Raw genomic sequence first — 24096 nt, forward strand, 5'->3', positions numbered from 1 at the left:
CCGTCAATTTCCTTCGATACTATTGCACTTCTTATCGCTATAAACACGCCTCCCCTTCACTGTCCAGCCTGTCTCTGCGGTATACATTCCAATCTGAGTTTAGGATTTCATTACTGTTTACGTCTGGTTTCAGCCAACTTTCTGTCCCTAGTACTATATGTGCGTTGTGACCGTTTATTAATGAGAGCAGTTCTGGGACCTTTCTATAGACGCTCCTGCAGTTTACTATTAGCACATTAATATTGTTATTCCCTGTTGCATTTTGCCTACTCCTACCTTGCCGCGTCTCAGGAGGCGTCCTGGCGGGCCTAGGGAGGGAATTCTCTAACCTAAAAAACCTCCATGTGCACTCCACACGTACTCCGCTACCCTTGTAGCCGCTTCCGGCGTGTAGTGCACGCCTGACCTATTCAGGGGGACCCTACATTTCGCCACCCGATAGCGGAGGTCGAGAAATTTGCACCCCAGATCTCCGCAGAATCGTCTGAGCCTCTGGTTAAAGCCTTCCACTCGGCTCCAAACCAGAGGACCGCGATCGGTTCTGGGAACGATACTACAAATAGTTAGCTCTGATTCCACCCCGCGAGCGAGGCTTTCCGCCTTCACCAATTCCGGCAACCGCCTGTACGAACTGAGGATGACCTCTGAACCCAGACGGCAGGAGTCATTGGTGCCGACAGGAGCAACAATTTGCAGTCGGGTGTACCCAGTGCTCTCTATCGCCGCCGGCAGGGCCTCCTCCACATCTCGGATGAACCCCCCGGCAAGCAGATAGAGTGAATACTGGCCTTCTTCCCCGACCTTTTCGCTATTTCCCTAAGGGGCTCCATCACCCGCCTAACGTTGGAGCTCCCAATAACTAATAAACCCCTCCCCCCGTGTGCCTGCTCGGACCTTGCTGAAGGAGCAGCCACATGTCCACTCACAGGCAGAGTGGGCGATGCCACACGGCCAGCCTCCACATTTACCTTCCTCCTCGTGCGCCGCGAACGCCGCTGAACCCACCACTCCCCTTGGGGAGAGGGTGGCCCAACCGCGCCCGGTACCCGCTAAGATGTCTCGACAGCAGGGAAGCATGTAACACCTGGGTTGTACCTTGCGACGCACCAGACTCCCCACTGCCGCTACACTCCGAGGCAGCAGCCTGAAGACGGCTGACCGCGGCCATCAACACGTTCAGCTGTTCGCGAACAGTGGCCAGCTCCTCCTGCGTCCGTACACAGCAGTCACACATCCTATCCATCCTAAGGAATCAATTTACTGAAGAGAGTTAATCAACTTTTAACTAGACTGCTAATTCACTAAAGGCGGCTGACTATTGACTTAACTGTGATTGCTAGCCACTTCTTGTAGAAAACAGAGAAAATAGCACTACCTGTCTCTGGACTGTATTGAAAACAAACACTAGCACTACTGACACTATGCCGGCCGAAGTGGCCGTGCGGTTAAAGGCGCTGCAGCCTGGAACCGCGAGACCGCTATGGTCGCAGGTTCGCATCCTGCCTCGGGCATGGTTGTTTGTGATGTCATTAGGTTAGTTAGGTTTAACTAGTTCTAAGTTCTAGGGGACTAATGACCTCAGCAGTTGAGTCCCATAGTGCTCAGAACCATTTTTTTTTTTTTTTTACTGGCACTATGGTTGACTAAAGGGACTCTCTCTGACTGTATTCAAAACAAACACGAAATCTATGGAACACTATTAATAGCACTCAACAAATAAAGCTTCCTAAAAGCAAAAACACACGGAAGAAGAAGTGACAAGTAAGAAAAATACAGTTAATACTAAAATTAAGGTAGCTCGCTGCACAGCAGACGTGAAGCAGACGGCGGTTAGGACGACACTGACTCGGGCAAATAGACCAGTATTAGCCATTTTAATGCCCTGTGTGCACAAATACAAACACTAGACTGAGCAAACAGCTGTTTCGCGCCAGATTTGCGGCGATCTCCTGTCCACACGCTCCAACTTGTCTGCGCAGATGTGGTTTGAACCCACATATTTGAGAGGTTTCGCTCAAACCTCCAACTCCAACTTCCAGGTTTGCACACACCTCAGGTTGGTGCAAAACTTCTGTCCACATGCAACGATCTGTCTGCATAGATGTGATGTGCGCAGACATTTGCGCAGACAGATCGTAGCGTGTGGACGGGCCTTTACGATATTTGTTTCGCTACAATTCTCCCAGGAAAAACATCGTAACATAACTTGCGATCATTATCATTGGTGAAAGAGCCTCTTAGCTGACTTACGATATTCTAAAGATTGCTATTGCTGCTTAAGTTGCAGCGCTAGAGATACGATACTTTTACAGGGGAAAAGTATGGAGGCAACAATTCTGCCAAGCATCATAACTCAATTTAGCCATTTTTGGACTTACGATGTTAATACTTGGAGCCGTCGATTTCATAATACAGATGAATTTATGTACAATGAAAAAACATGATCTTTTACTACAAATATGATTTTAACAAATAAAATTGTAAGTTATAGCATACAATCTAATTTGTGATCTATATAATAAGCAATATATATGTACAGATAATAATATTTGTATGTGTTAACCAATTTATAATAGTTTGTACAACTGATGATGCTGTATACAACACAACAGTTGTTTACTGACAAATAAATCAGTTCAATTCACTTCAGTTCAGTTTAAGCAGTGTGAAAATTTCCTGCAGCTCAAAAAAGTTCATTCCTGTGCATTTGCAGTAAAGCCTGTTTTGTGACGTGTGAAAATAGCTTTCTGGCTGCTGTTTGAACGAACCTAAAGACACACTTTGTGGCTTGTGGTAAAGTTCACTTGTATCAAGGGACAGCAAATAATGGTGCTAATCAGGTGAGCCGATCGTTTGAGCTCAACTGGCCTCAGATCTGCAGCTCGTTGTGCTTCCAGGTGCCAGATAATGAAACCTTATACATTTGGAAAGGACAAAGAACTGCTTGATTCATTCTGCGCAAAATTCAAAATTGTATGTTAACTGCCTAGGTCGCTTATGCAGTTTTGAGGACCTAGTTTACGGTAATGAAAGACTTCACAAATAAATCTTCGATAATATATGCCACAACTAAAAACTTAATGAGTTCTCCCCAGACTAAGAGTAATTTTTCACTAGAAACGTGTTTAGTTTCTTATTATCTTAATTGACCAAAACTACATGTTTCTTACTGCAAAGGACTACAGATAGTTTGGTCTGAATCTGGTGCTTGTCGCCAATGTCTGCACAAACGTCATTGTCACTGGTTTCCTTCATTAACTTGAAGGTGAATTTTATTTTTACGTAGCGAAACTTTATATAATTGTCTCGAGAAGGTATTATCTGACTAAAGCAGTTCATGAGTAGCTTTGTATTTTTATGTAACATTCCTTTCAGCGGATTTAATCTGCCAACAACACAAAGACTGCCACAATTATCTTTCAGAATCCTGCGATTGCAGAAGTATTTATTAATGTATTACTTTGGAGTGGAAAATAAAACAGAGCTGACTGGGTTTTCGAAATAAGCTAGTTAGCTTAATTAGTCTACATTAGAGCAGGATCTATACTATACCACCGTTTATACAATTTTTGTCTGTGTATGAAATATTACGAAAACTCGACAAACTGTTTTATAGTCTCAGTAGTAGTGACATAGGAAATTTTCTAGCTAAAGATATTTCAAATGAAGAAATTTCCTGTAAAGTGCACATTATGTTCCAGAAATTCAGGAGTACTGATTATTAAGACTACTTTAGCACCGTACAACATAGAGAGTTTAAAATAAAAACATGCTGTGCTCTCTGACTGCCATTAGAGTTTTTCCTGATAAATAAAAAAGAAATGAAAATTGTCATTGCTAAAGCACATTTTTGATAGTGAGAACCATAACAAAGTGAGGCCATGCCTCAGAAATGAGATATTTAAATTGCATATACATCAAATGAAAAATTCTATATCAGATTGTTCAAATAAATATATTATTTCATTAGTTTCGAGTCTGATGAAATTCGTTAATTCCACATATTTGGTATGAGAGTAGTAGAACATTGTAGAAACATCATGCTTTCCAAAGAGCTGTGTATACCATTAAGCAAGACTACGCATTTGCCCAAGTTGGCAAAATTTTAAGCACAGAAAAGGACAGAAAAAAATTAATTTCAAATCAAACACTGAAATAATTGAGCAAAGAATGAAGAAGTGTAATAGGAAAATTATATTTGGAGATTTGCGTTGCTGTGCCATTGGATGTTGATGGTGGTGGAGGGGGAGGGAGGAGGATATCAGAGAGATCGAAGGTAGTAAAAAAGAGGAGGCATAATTTTTCATTTCTAACCTATGGCGGCAAAAAACCTAACAACAGACCTGTCTTTCGATAATTTTCTGGGAGAGCGAGTTCCGAGCATTCAAGATAAAAGTCTGAGAGACTGATACTGAAATGTAATCTGTAGTAAAGATTTGCGGATTAAACAGGAAGCTGTATTCCTTTGCTTCATACTCCTGAAGTAAAGAAAAAAGTGGAGGCCATTTGGAAGTTTTGTTAACTTTCCTGCCACAAGATGGAATATCAGGACACATCTCACAAGGCTGTGCTGCATACAACAGTTAGCTAATAAACTATTTTTTCCTATTATAAATCAGGTGCATTTGATTTACATAGATATATAACACACTGGAACTGTTTCCTCTCCAAATAAAAACGGACAAGATGTGTCAGATTCGACACCATTTTGTGGTAGGAAATTTTGTTATCCTGGGCGACTTGGCGATATAAGCTTTTATTATTGCAACATGTTGCGGAGCACAAATTGTAACCAATTTTACATTTTTCAAATGAGAGCTGTATTAAAGTAAAGAAACGCATAGTAACCAATATATGCGAATAGTACACAAAAGACTACTGTCAGTTGTCGTTGACTTCCACCAGGGAGCGCTACGAGCTGCAGACCTGAGGCTAGCCGAGAGAATCCTATTGGAACCAGTATTCGCTGTCCCTAGTCACAAGTGTATAGTTCATTGGCAGAATGGCAGTAGAAATGTCAAGGATTCTAACCTCCAAGAGAAATACCCAGGAAATACCACAGGCATATACTTGTATGACGACAATGAAACCACACAAACAAATAGCAATGCAGATCGAAGAGGCACACAACAGTCGATGTATACAGCATACACGCAACAGTCGATCGAACAACTCGTGAAACATGATGACGCGTGCCTACATCACTATGACGTAGGGCTCTCCTCACTTAGCGTCAAATGAATGCTACCCGAGTAGGCGGGCCAGCCGCCATCTTAAATAGCCCAAAACATTAGCAGACAAATGTTTAAGATTGCTTCTTGTTCATTGTCTCTGTCGAGTGCACACAACTGTTTTAAATATTAAAAATTACAGTGCTTAAATGAATAACATAGTGTCAGGAAGACAATTTCGGACGTTTTTCTGTTCTTACATACGTATTTCCTTTAGCAGTATGACACACTTGGTCTCATTACTGTAGCTTGTTGTTGTTTATATATTTCGAATAACCAAGAAGAAATGGAAGTGATGTGAAAAGCATGCTTTCGGAATACATTTAACCCCATTTTTACTGTATTGCTATCGACAGCAATTGAAGCTGAAATTCTGAAACCAATGCTTGTTTGCTTATTGGTACTGCTTCTTGTTCATTATCTTTTCATCTTTCAACTCGTATGCACAACATTTTAATGTTCACATTTGCAACAAACTTGGCTACATGTTTTTTGCTGGCCTACAAACGTGTGCAATGAGGGAAGATGCAAAGCATGCTGCCATATCTTGTGCATTTCAACAAAATGAATGTTTAAAGAATCGTCAGTACATTGGTTTCACTGTAATTTACACATCTACCCACTTTGAAATCTTGCTTAAGATGTGTCATTCAGTGTGGGAACAATAATAGCAATTTACAAGGTGAAAAAAGATGTAATTTTTTAAACATGTCCCAGCATAGTGCAATACTATAAATGTGATTAAGGGGATAGTTTCAAACGCTTATACTCCGTAAAATGAATATTTTGCTTCAACATGCATGTATGTCATTTTTTAGTAATGATAGCCTAACCTGTGTAACATTTAGATCTGCCTTACCAACAGTAGCCTATTAACTTCTTTTCCTGGAATATTTCTCGCCAGTAACTATGCCAATTTTTCAGTAATAACCAAACACAGCACAACAGGATCGTATGTCTACTTTGATCATCTGCTTGATTTTACTTTTGAATTTAATTTTGAGGTTTACGAAGTATATGAGCCTATACCATGCTTTGTCACATACCAATAGTTAGTTAGTCATTTTCGTGTTCCAAGTATCATTTGCGCGATAAATCGTAATGATGTGGTACTTCTTGTTATATACTGACATCTTTTTTTAGATATGACTAAATGCTAATCATTTATTAGTATTTTCGTTTTTTTAATTAAAGACAGACATATGTTAGCCAGGAATTCGTATCCATAACCATTTACACATTACAGTACTAGATAATATTTTGCGGACAGGAGGAGTTGTCAAAGAGAAACGTTTTCAGTTTAGTTTCAAATATTGCTTTGCTGTCTGTCAGGCATTTTAAATCAATAGGCAAATGATCAAAAGTTTTGGTTGCAGGCTTGTGAGCCTCTGTTTGTGCTACGGACAACCTTAATGTGGCATAATGAACGTCATTTTTTCTTCTGGTATTGTAATTATGTACATCATTGTTCCTGTTGAAGAGCAGTGCATTATTTACAACGAATTACAGGAGGGAAAAACTGTACTTTGAAATGGGGAGATGGCTACTCCACGTCGAACAGCAGACAGGCACGACGATAAGAGTGTTCACATAAATTTTAAGCGGAAGCCCTCTTCAGAAAGGAGGCAAGGTACATACACACATTCATACAGCCATACACACAAAACTCACACACTCACAAGACCGCTCTCTCCGGCTGTTCCTAGCCGGAATCTTTTGTAAAGCGGGAGGAAATGTGAACAATGCATAATTATCGGCGGGAGGAATTTAGGGCATGAGACGCTGTACCAACAATCAGTGCAGTTACGTAGGCTTGTATCGTGCAAGGACGAGACCATTGCCACAACAGGGGTCGGTTGTTGGAGCGTTCGCAATGTGAAAGGCAATGAATAAACACAGGAAAGGAGAGAAAGATCGGACACTGTATAAGGTAGGCAAATATAAAGTCAAATGATACAAATAAAACCACTACAATAAAAGTATAAAGTGCAACTATAATTCATGCATGCAAAAGACAATATTGCTCCTTAAACAAGCAAACTGACATTTTTGTGAAGCAACTACTTCACACAGTCAACGCACCCAACCGAGCACAGACACGTCAGAGTGGAGTCACGGGGAAGGGTAATGTTTTGGGCTGTTTAAGATGACGTACTTCGGCTGGACATTTGTGACGTATGACAAGTCTCTTCTTTGCTACCTTCACGGAAATACCAGAGATAAGGCCGATTAATGTTTACGTTGATACTGTGATGAAGGGTATTCTGACTCTTCGTCCTGTTGTTAAACACATATTCATATTAGTAACAGACAGGTAACAAGCGAGTGTACGCAGGCTAGCTTTGAAACTGGGCAGAAAGTATGTCTGATTCTGAAGATGATCTAACTGAGAAACAATTACGAATTATAGTACTGGGGGAACCCGCTACAGGGAAGGTGAGAGCTTTCAGGTCGTACATAGACACGTAATTGTCGTTCGAGGACGGAAAGATCACTTGCAAGCTACTCGATGATAACGGAATTCGCTTTGTAATTTTGTGATATTAACGCCAGCTGTTGGAAACTATACTTTGTCTAGGTGTTGACAACGTTCCGTGAACTGATCACAGATTTTGGATTTAATGTCAAAACAAGCGTGCAATCATGTTACAGAGAAAGTTTCTGTTGGATGGGATATGAGTAATAAAAAGAGATTCGTTGGTAATTCAGTTTTACTATTCAATCCATTTGGTTGTTGCCGTTATTGTGGCAGTGGAAACCATGCCGTTAGATGAGAGGGAGTTGATAAACTTTAGTAATTATATACGCTGGTGACAGACAGTCCGACAGCCTGGTATTAACAGTCACATTGAAAATTAGTGCAAACAACCACTTGAAAAAATTTGTATTGCACAAGCACTGTAATTTGTACGTACCTTGACGACTCTGAACTGTACAGAAATATTTGTAATTACTATTATTTTTCGTTTGGACTGTATTTATGATAGATTTAATAAATCACTGAAACAAAAAACCTGCACATTAATGTTTTACCTTAAGGTATAAAATGAAATTTTCAGCTTTTGACCGTTACAGGTTGAATTATACTCTGCATTAGCTTTGTTTATAATTATTTTTATATAAACACGATTCTTAAACGCTTATGGTTTTTGTTTAAAAAAAAAACGCTCTTTTTTTCTGTCAGGGCTTGCCACAAACTTATTTGTGTTGACTCTCAAAATTTGATGCACCCAAAGTTTGGCTGTAGCACTCACTTCTTTTGCAGACTTGTACTAATTACAGTTACATAAAGTTCCAAATCCTAGTGTACAGCAGAATTTTTTTCATTAAAAAAATAAATAAGTTAGTAGAGGTGCAGTATTGACAATTTGGCACCTGGAATTCTTTGAGTCGGTGAAATATATTTGTTATTCTTTGATAATATATTGGAAATTAATAATGATGTCCTCTTTGAAAGAGCCAGGTGCCAACTGAAATGTGCGCTGCTTTCATGACAACTGACTGGCCACAATGTGCAGTTGTCTTGTTGGTTTCATTTGCTTAGATAATCGCAGGTTCCCTGCATTTATTTCAGAAATGCAATTATGTAGGTAGAACTGAGTTTGAAACTTCCTGGCAGATTAAAACTGTGTGCCGGACCAAGACTCGAACTCGGGACCTTTGCCTTTCGCGGGCAAGTGCTCTACCAACTGAGCTACCCAAGCACGACACACGCCCCGTTCTCACAGCTTTAATTCCGCCAGTACCTCATCTCCTACCTTCCAAACTTAACTGTGAGGACGGGGCGTGAGTCGTGCTTGGGTAGCTCAGTTGGTAGAGCACTTGCCCGCGAAAGGCGAAGGTTCCGAGTTCGATTCTCGGTCCAGCACACAGTTTTAATCTGCCAGGAAGTTTCATATCAGCGCACACTCTGCTGTAGAGTGAAAATTTCATTCTAGAACTGAGTTTGTTCACTGTGAAGCATTAACCTGCAGTTGTGATTGGTGCTTGAGGCGAATGTCAGTGATAACTCAGTGAGTGCTGAATTGGACTGGAAGGTAATTAAGGTAATGTGAATATGATTACACCAGCTTTGCAGTTTATGAAAGACTGTAGCATAACAATTATTGAACAGAAACCATTGAAATACTTTCAACAATACAATTTTAGCTCTTTCAATTGTGTGCAATTATCGTTAATAACACAGAACAATCTTAAACATAATAATAGGGAGTAGAAACTATGTAAAAAAGTTATTTCTGTAGAAATTATCCACATTCATATCAAAAGCAAACTTGCTGCTTATTTACACTTACATAATATAGTTTGCTACAGAGACAATAATATGCTCAGGAAGCAAATTGTGAATAATAAAGAAATTTTACAGGATTTGATGATTCTAGACTCATTTTGAATTAAGTTAATGAAGACTAGTTAGATACTTAGGGAAACAGATGCAAAAGTATAAAGAAATGATTATCAGATAGAGACAGAAATATGGACTATTGAGAATTCAATCAGTAAGGAAGTTCGAAACCCACTTGCATGAGTCCTTCTATAGAGGTGAACTCTGCATATCACAATCCAGCGTAGAAAGAGAGAGTAGTAGAGGAGTAATATTGAAACAATGTTGGTCTGATTTAGCTTTTAGTAACCCACAAGGACCTCTTTTCAGTTGTGGAGAAGACTGAAATGTTGGCTAAAGTGCAGTTACAGTGTACCTGGATCTTCTGTTGAATGCTGCAGTTGGCAACTGTGTGATGACTGATGGGAAGTGACATGTGAGTTGGATGTCAGTAACCAGTGAGGTGACAAAACTGTAGTTTTCTTTTGGTAGAACATGTGAATTAATTAAGTTTGTTTTCGAGATTGAGAGTGAGAAGGAAACTAGATGTGCTGACACTGATCTGCTGCAAAAATGAGGTTAGGCTGGAATGTGACAGTTTGGTTGTGACTTGGTGAAGCCAACAGATGTGAATTTAAGAAAATACGACATGCTGACAGACTGTAAAGCCCAAGGCTTAGGTCACATTGGAATGTGTCAAATTCATTGTGAGTTGGCGAAGTCAACAAATTTCAGAGTGATTACCATAATAGATTGGCCCAAGATAACATTCATTGTAGCAGTAACCGACTTGTATATCTTACTTCCAGTTTTGCCGAAAAGTCAGATGATATGATTAAATTGTAACCCGATAGAATAAAGTAATAATTAACTTTATTTATGAAACCAAGGAAATTATGAACAAGTGTTCTGATTGGCTACAGACAACCATCTCACAATTCATCATGTATGCTACCCACCACTTCCCACTGCTTGTGCATTTATGAAGGGCAGCATGCAACAGAAGTGCCAGGTTCACCATAACTGCATTTTTACTGGAATGGTTTGTGAGGGGAATGCGTCTAGTTAATGACCATCTTGACATTCAGTACAAAAGCAAGTCGTTTCTGTTGAAGGCAGTACATGGCAGCAGTTATTTCAGTAGTCAGTTGACAGATACTACAGCTGTGATGCAACCTGCAGACACATTTAGGACAACTTACAATAGCAGTCGTCTCGCATGTATAAGACAAAGGGAACCAAATATCTTTCCCTAGTACTAGCAGTTTCCTGTTATAATTGTCATGATGGTTTCCTCCTGCGTTAAATACAGTGAGGTGTCGAAAGCCATGGAATAGCGATATGCACATATACACGTGGTGGTGGTATCAAGTACACAAGATATAAAAGAGCAGTGCATTGGCATACCTGTCGTTTGTGCTCATATTATTCATGTGAAAAGGTTTCCGATGTCATGGTGGCTGTATGGGCACTATCAGACTTTGAAGCAGAATGGTAGTTGGAGCTAGATGCATGGGACATTCCATTTTGGGTGCATAGCTTGTGGTCTAGTGACTAGCATTGCTGCCTCTGGATCATGGGGTCCTGGGTTCGATTCCTGGCCAGGTTGGGGATTTTATTCAGCCCAGGGACTGGGTGTTTGTGTTGTCCTCATCATTTCATCATCATTTTTTGTGATACTGGCTAGATTAGACTGTGTAAAAAATTGAACTGTGTAAAAATTGGGACTTTGTATGGGCTCTGATGACCGCATAGTTGCGTGCCCATCAAACCAAACATCATCATCATTCCATTTTGGAAATCATTAGGGAAATCAATATTCCGAGAACTAGTGTCAAGGGTGTGATGACAACGCCAAATTTTAGGCATTACCTCTCACCACGGACAATGCAGTGGCTGATAGAAATGCGACTGATCTTGGTTGATAAGTAACTTAACAACTGAGATGAGCGGCATTTCCATAGAGTTGTCAGTGCTAACAGACAGTGCCCCCGTAGTACTTGAGACAGAAAACTGGCCGAAACCAGAGATTGATAACAGTGAAATTCTAATTGGAATATCATCACAAATATTGTTGAACGCTGGTGGTGGAGGTGAGTTTATGGCATTAAAAAAATATGGTAATATCTAGTGATATCAGCACGGACTCAGAATATGAATACTTTGATTGAAGATAAGTGTTAAGAGTGGATCAGACATGCTCATTGTATGCTTTTATAGACCTCCTGCCTCACCAACAGCAGTGGCAAAACAGTTGAGGGGAAACTTGGAGAATATTTCTTGTAAATTTCCTGATCATGTTATAGTCATAAGAGATTTTGACTTGCCAGACTCTGAAACTCAAGTGATTAGAATGGGTAATAGTGATAGAGAATCATGTGTAATTTTTCTAAGTGCTTTGTGGTCTAGTGGCCGGGATTGCTGCCTCTGGATCACAGGGTCCCAGGTTCGATTCCCAGCTGGGTCGGGGATTTTCTCCACCTGAGGACTGTGTGTTTATGTTGTCCTCCTCATGTCATCATCATTCAGGAAAGTGGCAAGATCGGACAGTGTACAGAATGGGACTTTGTACAGGCACTGATAACCACACAGTTGAGTACCCCACAAACTAAATATCAGTTTAGTCAGAGAACTGATTTGTAAAAATAACATCTTTGGGTGGCTGGTAACAAAACGACCCCGAACTAATCAAGTCAGCATAGAATAGGAAATCAACAATCATAAGGTTATTACAGCATCACAGAATATGGCTTGAAATAGTAATACTAAGAAAGGCAGGAAGAGCTACAGGAGACAGATTTCAGATTACCTGACAGGTAATCACAAAAACTTCATCTCCAGTAATGACATTGTTGAGCATCAATGGACAGCATTCAAGAGCATCATTCAGTGTGCTTTAGGCAAGTATGTCCCAAGCATACTTGTGAGGGGTGGAAAAGACCCACCGTGATTGTTAACCATGTTGGGAAACTGTTACGAAAGCAAAGAAAGCTTCATGACAAATGAAGGCAAAATTAGCATAAGGAGGGCTTTGTATGAAGCTTTCAATGAGTACAAAAGTAAAACTGTAGCTACCAATTTGGCAAAAAATCCTAAGTAGTTCTGGTCTTATGGTAAATCAGTAAACAGATCAAAGCCATCTGTCCAGACACTCTTTGACCATAATGTCTTGGAGAAATGCCAGTTTTCCAAAACTGTTTCACAGATGAAGATAACACTGTAGTTTCATCTTTAGTCACACAAATGACAAAATGACAGATATCAAAGTAAGTGTACCAAGGAATAAAAAAGCAACTGAAATCACTCAACAAAGGAAAGGTCGCTGTTGCTGACAGAATACCAGTTCGACTCTACACAAAGTATGCAAAAGAACTTGCCCCTCTTCTAACAGCAGTGTGCTATAGGTCTCTTGAGGAGTGACATGTTCCATATGATTGGAAAAAAGCACAGGTGACTCTCGGTTTCAAGAAGGGTCATTCAATTTTGTAACGTGTTTTATGCTCACTTATTTTGATATTTCTGGAGCCCAAAAATCTCTTCTGTAGGAACCAACATTGGTTCCAAAGACAACAATCATGTGAAACCCACCTGGCTCTGTCTATCCATGAGACACAGAAAACGGTAGATACAGGCACCCTGGTAGATGTCATGTTCCCTGACTTCCGAAAGGCATTAGATACAGCTCTGCACTCCTAATAAACAAAATGCGTGTATTCACTCTGAATGAAGACAAGTCTTCAGACGTAAAAGTAACTTCGGATGTGCCCCAGGGGAGTATCACAGGACCTTTACTTTTCACAATGTAGTAGATAACATCAGAAGCTCAGTGAGGCTTTTCACGAATGGTCTGTTATGTACAGAGAAGTCGCAATGCTGGAAAATTGCAGCAAAATGCAGGAAGATTTGCAGAGGATTGATGCTTGGTGCAGCGAGTGGTAATTGAGCTGCAACATAAACAATTGTAATGTACTGCAAATACACTCCTGGAAATTGAAATAAGAACACCGTGAATTCATTGTCCCAGGAAGGGGAAACTTTATTGACACATTCCTGGGGTCAGATACATCACATGATCACACTGACAGAACCACAGGCACATAGACACAGGCAACAGAGCATGCACAATGTCGGCACTAGTACAGTGTATATCCACCTTTCGCAGCAATGCAGGCTGCTATTCTCCCATGGAGACGATCGTAGAGATGCTGGATGTAGTCCTGTGGAACGGCTTGCCATGCCATTTCCACCTGGCGCCTCAGTTGGACCAGCGTTCGTGCCGGACGTGCAGACCGCGTGAGACGACGCTTCATCCAGTCCCAAACATGCTCAATGGGGGACAGATCCGGAGATCTTGCTGGCCAGGGTAGTTGACTTACACCTTCTAGAGCACGTTGGGTGGCACGGGATACATGCGGACGTGCATTGTCCTGTTGGAACAGCAAGTTCCCTTGCCGGTCTAGGAATGGTAGAACGATGGGTTCGATGACGGTTTGGATGTACCGTGCACTATTCAGTGTCCCCTCGACGATCACCAGTGGTGTACGGCCAGTGTAGGAGATCGCTCCCCACACCATGATGCCAGGTGTTGGCCCTGTGTGCCTCGGTCGTATGCAGTTCTGATTGTGGCGCTCACCTGCACGGCGCCAAACACGCATATGACCATCATTGGCACCAAGGCAGAAGCGATTCTCACCGCTGAAGACGACACGTCTCCATTCGTCCCTCCATTCACGCCTGTCGCGACACCACTGGAGGCGGGCTGCACGATGTTGGGGCGTGAGCGGAAGACGGCCTAACGGTGTGCGGGACCGTAGCCCAGCTTCATGGAGACGGTTGCGAATGGTCCTCGCCGATACCCCAGGAACAACAGTGTCCCTAATTTGCTGGGAAGTGGCGGTGCGGTGCCCTACGGCACTGCGTAGGATCCTACGGTCTTGGCGTGCATCCGTGCGTCGCTGCGCTCCGGTCCCAGGTCGACGGGCACGTGCACCTTCCGCCGACCACTGGCGACAACATCGATGTACTGTGGAGACCTCACGCCCCACGTGTTGAGCAATTCGACGGTACGTCCACCCGGCCTCCCGCATGTCCACTATACGCCCTTGCTCAAAGTCCGTCAACTGCACATACGGTTCACGTCCACGCTGTCGCGGCATGCTACCAGTGTTAAAGACTGCGATGGAGCTCCGTATGCCACGGCAAACTGGCTGACACTGACGGCGGCGGTGCACAAATGCTGCGCAGCTAGCGCCATTCGACGGCCAACACCGCGGTTCCTGGTGTGTCCGCTGTGCCGTGCATGTGATCATTGCTTGTACAGCCCTCTCGCAGTGTCCGGAGCAAGTATGGTGGGTCTGACACACCGGTGTCAATGTGTTCTTTTTTCCATTTCCAGGAGTGTATATAGAGAGAAAGACCCTTTACTGTATGATTACAAAATTGCAGAACAATCTCTGGAAGCAGTTGCTTCCATAAAATGTCTAGGAGTATGCTTGTGGAGCAATTTGAAATGGAATGACCACATAAAATTAATCACAAGGCAGATGCCAGACTGAGATTCATTGGTAGAATCCTCCGGAAATATAGTCCATCAACAAAGGAAGTAGCTTACAAAACACTTGTTCGACCAATACCTAAATATTGCACATCAGTATAGGATCTTTACCAGATAGGACTGATAGAGAAAATAGCAAAGATCCAAAGAAGATCAGCTCGTTTTGTTATACATTCATTTAGTAAATATGAAAGGATCTAAGAGATGCTCAGCAACTCAAGTGGTAGACACCGAAAGAGAGGCAGCATTCTGCATCATGTTATTGTCTACTGTTAAAGTTCTTAGAGTGAACATCATAGTAGAGTCAACCAATACACTGTTTCCTCCTACATATACCTTGTGAAAAGACCATGAAGTTAAAATTTGAGAGATTCGAGTCCATACGGAGGCTTACCAGCAATCATTCTTCTCACAAACCATATGTGACTGTGGAGCAGGAAAACGGGGGAGGGGGGGGGGGGTGACACTGGTACGCAAAGAAGTCTCTGCCACACACTGTAAAGTTGCTTGCAGAGTATCTGATGAATGAAAACACCACTGACAGCTGGTAAAACTTGGTTTTAATTGACTATGCTACCGGTTTCATGGCATTAGCCTGATCTTCACCGAGCGAGGTGGCGCAGTGGTTAGCACACTGGACTCGCATTCGGGAGGACGACGGTTCAATCCCGTCTCCGGCCATCCTGATTTAGGTTTTCCGTGATTTCCCTAAATCGCTTCAGGCAAATGCCTGGATGGTTCCTTTGAAAGGGCACGGCCGATTTCCTTCCCCATCCTTCCCTCACCCGAGCTTGCGCTCCGTCTCTAATGACCTCGTTGTCGACGGGATGTTAAACACTAATCTCCTCCTCCTCCCGATCTTCAGGTGCAACCTACTTATTTAAGAATTGAAGTATAAACTGTGTTGCAGATTTGTGCTATTATGTAAAGATTATTTGCAGACTTATACTCATAAAAATTATTACATTAACCCATCATAGGTCAAACCAACAACCTAGTCAATGTATTGCCATTCTGAGAATATTGTCAGTATTTAAAAAGTGTATGCTAATGAAGGCTACTTGGGAAGGTGGGCCATGTAATATCCCCTATTAATGTTGCCAGATAGATCAAACAGATTTACTGGCCATCCATTGCATCTGCAAGTATCTCTAAGAAAAGAGAGAGTGTTGAAAGCTAAAACTGCTTTTGAAGATATTATCCCATAAAAGAGCTAACAGTGAAAAAATAACAATGAAAACAATCAATATTTGACAAAATAATTTAACAGGATAGATAAAAGAAACCTACTCACCAAGCAGTGGCAGAACACACACCCTACTCTTTCCTAAAATAAATCCCTTTTCGTAAACCTCTCCAGTCCTTTTCCTTCGCCCCTCATCCTCTTCCTTCAGCCCTTCTGCCTGAAGAAGGAGCCACTGGCTGCAGTGGCTTGCCTAATTATAACTTTCTTTTGTGTGTGTTCTGATGCCACTTGGTGAGTAGATCTTTTCATCTATCCAATTAAATTAACAGTGAAAATAGTGCAATTGATAGGTGCAAAGTAGAATAAATTAACCAGGCCTCTTTCTTACCATCTCTAACTATGTATGGAAGGCACTGCTTGCAAGAGTAGGCCCTACCTTCACTGGCCAACAGGAAACACTGACTGCCCAGGTAAATAATAACTATGACATGGACACTGTGTTGCAATGTACATGAGACTAAGAGTGCTGGGTTGTTCCCTTTTTTGTGAGTATAAGTCTGCAAATAATGTGGATGTAATAACACACATTTTCAGTACGGGGTAGCGTGAGGTGCTGTGCCGCAGTTCACGCGGCTCCCCCCATTGGAGGTCCTCACCTTTCAGCGATGTTTTCGTTCTTCATGACCTTCAACAGCTGCAGATGCCAAGCATACAAAATTGTTTGTGGAGTGTAGATGTAGACATACATCCCAGCAAAGCAAATGTACAAAGGATTTCACAATAGCAACATGGAATATGAGGACGATGCAAGAAAATGATGTATGGCTATAGGAAATAAGATGTCAAAAAAATGAGTAGACTGACAAACCTGAGTACCCTTTAGCATATAGCTGACCAGAGGAAAGAACTTGCAAATTTGGAACAGGATTTATAATAACTAGGAAAGCAAGAAAAAGCTTATTAGAACTAAACCACAAATGAAAGAATTTGCAGAGGGAAATTTAGGAACATTTCAGTAGTAAATGCATATACGGAGAAAAGGATGATATAATAAAAGAACAGTTCTGTGAAGACCTGGGAGAAGTATGTTGTGCAGTACATAAGTATGATTTTGTGTTAGTAGTAGGAAATTTTATGCAATGGGAGGCAAAGCATCACTGTGGAGTCTCTGGAAAACATTCAGTGCACAAGAAAACAATGAGAATGGAGTCTGTTGTGCCAATCCACAGCAAGGAATAATTTTATAATTAAGAGCACCTGCTTTCCGCATAAAAAGATTTATCTGGGTACCTGAAAGTCTGCAGTCAAAGGAATAATCAACCAGATTTATCATATTTTAGTGAATGCCTGCAATTGCGCCTCAGTTATAGACGAATTGAGCTGCAGAGAACCAAAATGTGATTCAGGTCACTATGTGGTAAAATCAATCTTGAGAGAGAAGCAATTGTTAGCAGATAGCAGTAGAACAGAAAACAGGATGAACTGGAACTTAGACAAACTTTACATTTGATATGAAATAAAAAAATATGAACCAACACTAAGTAGGAAATTGAGTAATGAAGACCTACCATCAGAAGTAGGCAAAAGATGGAGCAGAATTGGAAAATCCATTAAGGACGCTGCAGAAGAAATAATAGCAGTGAGAACAAGTAGAATAATCTAGGAATTGTTTGATGAAGATTGCAGGTTAGCAGTAGAGGAAAAGAAAATGGCGATAATGAGATTGTCACAAAGAGGAACCAAAAACAATATGAACTACTGTGTATAGAGAATTAAGGAGAAGAGCTAACAGACTGTGCAAAAGAAAGTAAAGACAATGGATAAAGAAGGAATTTCGAGAGCTAAAGGAACAGAGTGAAATGAGAAAGTTTTATCATGCTGTAGGCAAAATAAGGAGCAGATTCCAGCCAAACATAAAGGCATTTTTGAGCTAAGATGCGAAGATGATAAGGGAGGAAGAGCAGAGAGTGACCAGATGGACAGAATACTTCAAAGATGCACTATAACCAGCCTAGAAGAAGAACAGACAACCTTGCATGAAGAAAGAGAGGAGCTGGAAGCAGGCAATGACATGAGAGAGCCAACATTGCAAGAAGTTTCTCTGGTGTCCACAAGATGAAAAACAATCAAATCCCCGCATGGAAAACTGGATTAATGATCTCCACTTATAAGAAAGGGGATAGAACAGCATGTAAAAATTACAGAAGTATCTCACTATTAAGGATACAGAAGTGTGTAGAAGGCATATTTCGGGAATATCAGTGTGGTTTTCGTACAGACAGAGGAACAACTGATCAAATATTTTTGATCAGACAAATGATGGAAAAGTTTTATGACCATAATATAATTCTGCACTTCCTATTTATCAATTTCAAACAATCCTTTGACAGCATAAATTGGCAATAATTATACAGTGCTGAGAGAAGTTGGTGTATGTGCTAAACTAAATAAATGTAATCAGAATGACAATGATTGAGATAAGAGCAAAAGTAAAGATATTCCATAGCACATGTGAAAACCTTGCCTTTAATAAAAGAGTCAAGCAATATGACAGTCTTTCTGCTGTCATATTCAATATAGCCCTGCACAGCATACTGAATAAAATCAATATAAGAGGTGCCATATCTATGAAAAGTGGCCAGACTTGGGGTCAGCTATGGTGTAGAGGTGGTTGAGTACCGGGTTTTCCAGGTGGTGGTGTTGGCAATGGGTGGCTAGGGAAACTTCACTGCAAGAGATAACACATTTTATTTGTCTTAGATTACAATTCCAGAGTGCTCTGACACCCCCAGATTCACCCTCTGCAGGTGTGTGGTCCATCAGCGATGCCAGTGATGTTGGAAGGCTGTGGTTATGAGATAGCCATTAGACTTCCATGTCCTGCTTTGCCAATACTGTTTACCACACTCAGCAGTGCCTACATGTGCTAGCACTATGCACCATGAGTGAGCAGTGCCAGTGACACTTATATCCAATGGATTTCCATAGATGGACATGGCTACTGGGTCTCAGAAGCTGACACTGGTGTGGAAGGCTGGTGGAATTACCACCCTGTCTGTGAACCACTGCCCTCCGAGGCAGAAATTTGGTGCTGCTGTGGCACCTGAGTGATGGCTCCCATTGTGTCACCTAAGTCTGCAGGGAAGGCTTAGAATCATGAGGTGTTCTGGTGGCACTGGCTGCCCAGACCAGTGTTGACTGCTGGCTGCCAATAGTGTGTTGGAGCCTGACATGCATCCGAGGTCGTGCAGCGTGTTGCAAGATTCCTCGTATCATAGGCATAGGCTAGAAACAGAGGATATTTATAGCAATTACCAGCGGTCTTATTGTGCCATTACACTGGTTCCAGGCATGTACAGATCAATACTTCTGTGATCCAACATTGTGGGAATATACTGCAGGTGGGCCTGTTATTGCGTGGCCTCTCTGCGATGTCAGCACAATTGTGCAGCTTAACCTGGCTGCCTTGCTGTGTACAAACAGGGTTGCTTCTTAAATTATATATCAGCACCTCTGTGCCTACTCACTTGCCTAATACACAGTTTCAGTGGAGCTGCTTTAATTTAGTAACACCCAAAATTTAGGGGTGGTGTTACAGTGTATAACTCCATAGTTTGCCTGCTTTCACATATGAGCCAAAGATGCTGACAGAAGATAACAAAAATACTTTAAGAACAGAATGAGATTTTCACTCTGCAGCGGAGTGTGCGCTGATATGAAACTTCCTGGCAGATTAAAACTGTGTGCCCGACCGAGACTCGAACTCGGGACCTTTGCCTTTCGCCGGCAAGTGCGCTACCATCTGAGCTACCGAAGCACGACTCACGCCCGGTACTCACAGCTTTACTTCTGCCAGTACCTCGTCTCCTACCTTCCAAACTTTACAGAAGCTCTCCTGCGAACCTTGCAGAACTAGCGCTCCTGAAAGAAAGGATATTGCGGAGACATGGCTTAGCCACAGCCTGGGGGATGTTTCCAGAATGAGATTTCACTCTGCAGCGGAGTGTGCGCTGATATGGATATGACGAGGTATCTAGCAGAATACTGAAGTATAGTTCCATGTATGTTAGCCCAGTACTTAGCCATATCTGTAACTTTTCCTTTAGGAGTGGTCGGTTTCCTGACCGATTAAAGTACTCGGTAGTGAAGCCACTTTATAAAAAGGGAGACAGGGATAATGTTGACAATTATAGACCTATTTCTATGCCATCGGTGTTTGCTAAAGTTATTGAGAGGGTTGTATATACAAGGTTACTGGAGCATTTAAATTCACATAATTTGCTGTCAAATGTACAGTTTGGTTTTAGAAATGGCTTAACAACTGAAAATGCTGTAGTCTCTTTTCTCTGTGAGGTTTTGGACGGATTAAATAAAAGGTTGCGAACGTTAGGTGTTTTCTTTGATTTAACGAAGGCTTTTGACTGTGTTGACCACAAAATATTACTGCAGAAGTTGGACCATTATGGAGTAAGGGGAGTAGCTTACAATTGGTTCGCCTCTTCCTTTAAGAACGGAAAGCAGAAGGTAATTCTCCGCAATATTGAGAGTGGTAGTGATGTTCAGTCCCAATGGGGCACTGTTAAGTGGGGCATTCCCCAAGGGTCGGTGCTGGGGCCACTGCTATTTCTTATTTATATAAATGATGTGCCTTCTAGTATTACAGGTGATTCAAAAATATTTCTGTTTGATGATGACACCAGCTTGGTAGTGAAGGATCTTGTATGTAATATTGAAACATTATCAAATAATGTAGTTCATGAAATAAGTTCGTAGCTTGTGGAAAATAATTTGATGCTAAATCACAGTAAGACTCAGTTTTTACAGTTTCTAACTCACAGTTCAACAAGAACTGATATTTTAATCAGACAGAATGGGCATATTATAAGCGAGACGGAACAGTTCAAGTTCCTAGGCGTTCGGATAGATAGTAAGTTGTTGTGGGAAGCCCATGTTCAGGATCTTGTTCAGAAACTAAATGCCGCTTTATTTACCATTAGAACAGTATCTGAAATAAGTGACATTTCAACACGAAAAGTAGTCTACTTCGCATACTTTCATACGCTTATGTCATATGGTATTATTTTTTGGGGTAATTCTTCTGATTCAAAAAGGGTATTTTTGGCTCAAAAACGGGCTCTTCGAGCTATGTGTGGTGTAAGTTCGAAAACCTCTTGTCGACCCCTATTCAATAGTCTGGGAATTTTGACATTGCCCTCACAGTATATATTTTCTTTAATGTCATTTGTTGTTAGCAATATTAGCTTATTCCCAAGAGTTAGCAGCTTTCACTCAGTTAATACTAGGCAGAAATCAAATCTGCATGTGGAATGCACTTCCTTGACTCTTGTGCAGAAAGGAGTGCAGTATTCTGCTGCATCCATTTTCAATAAGCTACCACAAGAACTCAAAAATCTTAGCAGTAGGCCAAACACTTTTAAGTCTAAACTGAAGAGCTTCCTCATGGCTCCCTCCTTCTATTCTGTCGAGGAGCTCCTGGAAGAGCTAAAAAATTAAGCAAATTCCAGTGTTTCATTCTTGATTTTCATTATTTAAACTAATGACTTGTCGCCTGAATATGTTTCTTATATTTCATTTTATCTGTTTCTACAATCTACAACTGAATATCTTTCTTATATTTCATTTTATATGTTTCTACAATCGTGTTATAATTTCATGTATTGACTCGTTCCATGACCATGGAGACTTCTCCTTAATGTGGTCCCACGGAACAATAAATAAATAAAAATAATAATTTGCTTCCCCCTGTCTGACAGATAGCACAACAAGGAGTCCAAATTTTTCAGAAATAGATAAAAATTTCCCGATGGGGACCTATATACAGTTACAATTATAAATGTGCCTTTATTTAATTTAAACTCACAGGCACATGCTTCTATATGTTTCTCTACACAAAACTTTTTTGTTTCTATACTTTTTGCACAATGATAACTTTTGACATATATGGCAACTCCTCCTTTCTCCATATTTTCTCTAATTACATGTGCAGAGAGCTTATATCCACTTACATTTACCTTATTCATATCAGTAACAATGTGATGCTCAGACAGGCATAGTATATCTATTTCATCCTCAGCTTCTAAATCTTCTAAACAAACCACAAGCTCATCTATTTTATTCTTTAAACTCCCAATATTTTGATGAAATGTACTTACATTATTTTTAATTATACTTTTATGAGAATTTTTCCTTATTCTAACATTTGCAGTACTCTCCTGTCTGAGTTTCTCATTGTGCTTAGGCCTAGTTCCTATACCAGTGGTCACATGGTGTTCAGAGAGGCATATTATGTGAACTGGGTTGGGTGACTTTAATTCATCAATGCATTTACCTAGGACTGAGATACAACTTGGTGGAGATAAAATTTCTGGTGATTGGTGAAAATTTATAATTGACAGCTGTGATTGGTGATCCAATGTGCTAGAATTGTGCTGTTTAATTTCTTTCCTAAACTGAAGATTTGTTTCAATCCTGACCTCTCATAGAACTTGACATCTTTCTGTCTTACCTATCCTAAAAAAGGTGCTGCTCCAACACCTGTAACCACTGGTATTTTACCATTCATGGCAGTGCCTCCCCCCATTAAATTTCCTGCTATTACCCCAGCCAGTTTACCCTTACCTTTCCTGTTGAGATGTAGGCCATGCCTGGTATAGTCCCACCTATTGAGAGAATCAACAGGAACCACACCAATATGAGCCTCCGCACCCGACCCAAGCAGCCGTTCCAACTCCAAATTAACTCTCCCAACAGAAGAGTTCAAATGAGGCCGGTCATGGCGTCTCAGGACAGATACAAATTCAACATTGGTGTATCTCGATGCTGATGCAATCTTCACCAGGTCACACTCTGTACTGTACCCAGGATCTCTGTCGATACTGTTCCCTGGCCCTCCCACAATAACCACGGTGTCTTCCCTGGTAAATCCTTTACGGAGTGAACCTAAATCCTCTTGTCACCTGATCCAGACTAGCACTTGGTTTGAAAAAATTTGTGACCTGGTATTCTGGTCCTAATTCCTCCTGCAGAAGTTGGCCTACACCTCTGGCATGAGAACTGCCTAACAACAAAACTTTCTTCCTTTTCAATGACTTTCCTACATTCTTTTTCAATTTCCTATTGAAAATTTGTTGTGTCCTGTCTACACCTACCTATGCTTGAGGCTCATCAGTTTCCAATTGAAGCAACAGATCAAACTTATTTTTGACATTCACCACAAAACTGTCAGACTTAGTTCTAGGCCTGTTCCTTCTGTTACCTGTTGCCACTTCCCACCTCTCTTTGCCCTTCTCCCTCCTTAACCTGTCCAGATCTTCCCTAGCCTGATCTATCTCAGCCTGAAGGGCAGCAATTCCCCCCCCCCCCCCTCCCCTGTTCCAATATCTTCCTATCTCTGCTGCAAATCCTACATAACCACTGATGAGCCTGATCCACTTTCCCGACGCCCACGCCACTGCAGTCCCCCCAATGAAAAAAACTACTATACCTAAACTTGCCTTAGCAACATCAGTCGATGGGAAATCCACAAAGGAATATCAACAATGTAGGAAATATAGATTGCTACTTACCGTAAAGAAGACACGTTAAGTTGCAGACAGGTACAATTAAAAGACGCTTATTCAAAGCTTTCGGCCACAGCCTTCATTGACAAAAGAGAAACACACACCATTCATACACACTAGCAAGCACACCTCATGCACACATGACCGCCAACTCCAGCAGCTCAGGCCAGGAAGCAACTATTACGTGGGATGGCAGCATCAATCTGAAGGGGTTGGGGAAG

General features: G+C 41.3%; 1 protein-coding gene across 1 annotated transcript in view; it reads left to right on the forward strand.

Annotated features, from left to right (window-relative positions):
* The window catches only part of LOC126252549 (ras-related protein Rab-28-like), a 100924-nt gene that overhangs the window by 40543 nt on the left and 36285 nt on the right, over nt 1–24096 (forward strand). The window contains exon 5 of the mRNA XM_049953448.1: nt 7588–7667. Within this exon, the coding sequence (XP_049809405.1) occupies nt 7588–7667 (80 nt within the window). The remainder of the gene's footprint in view (nt 1–7587; nt 7668–24096) is intronic.

This window comes from Schistocerca nitens, chromosome 4, assembly GCF_023898315.1.
Source record: "Schistocerca nitens isolate TAMUIC-IGC-003100 chromosome 4, iqSchNite1.1, whole genome shotgun sequence".
Lineage (NCBI taxonomy): Eukaryota > Metazoa > Arthropoda > Insecta > Orthoptera > Acrididae > Schistocerca > Schistocerca nitens.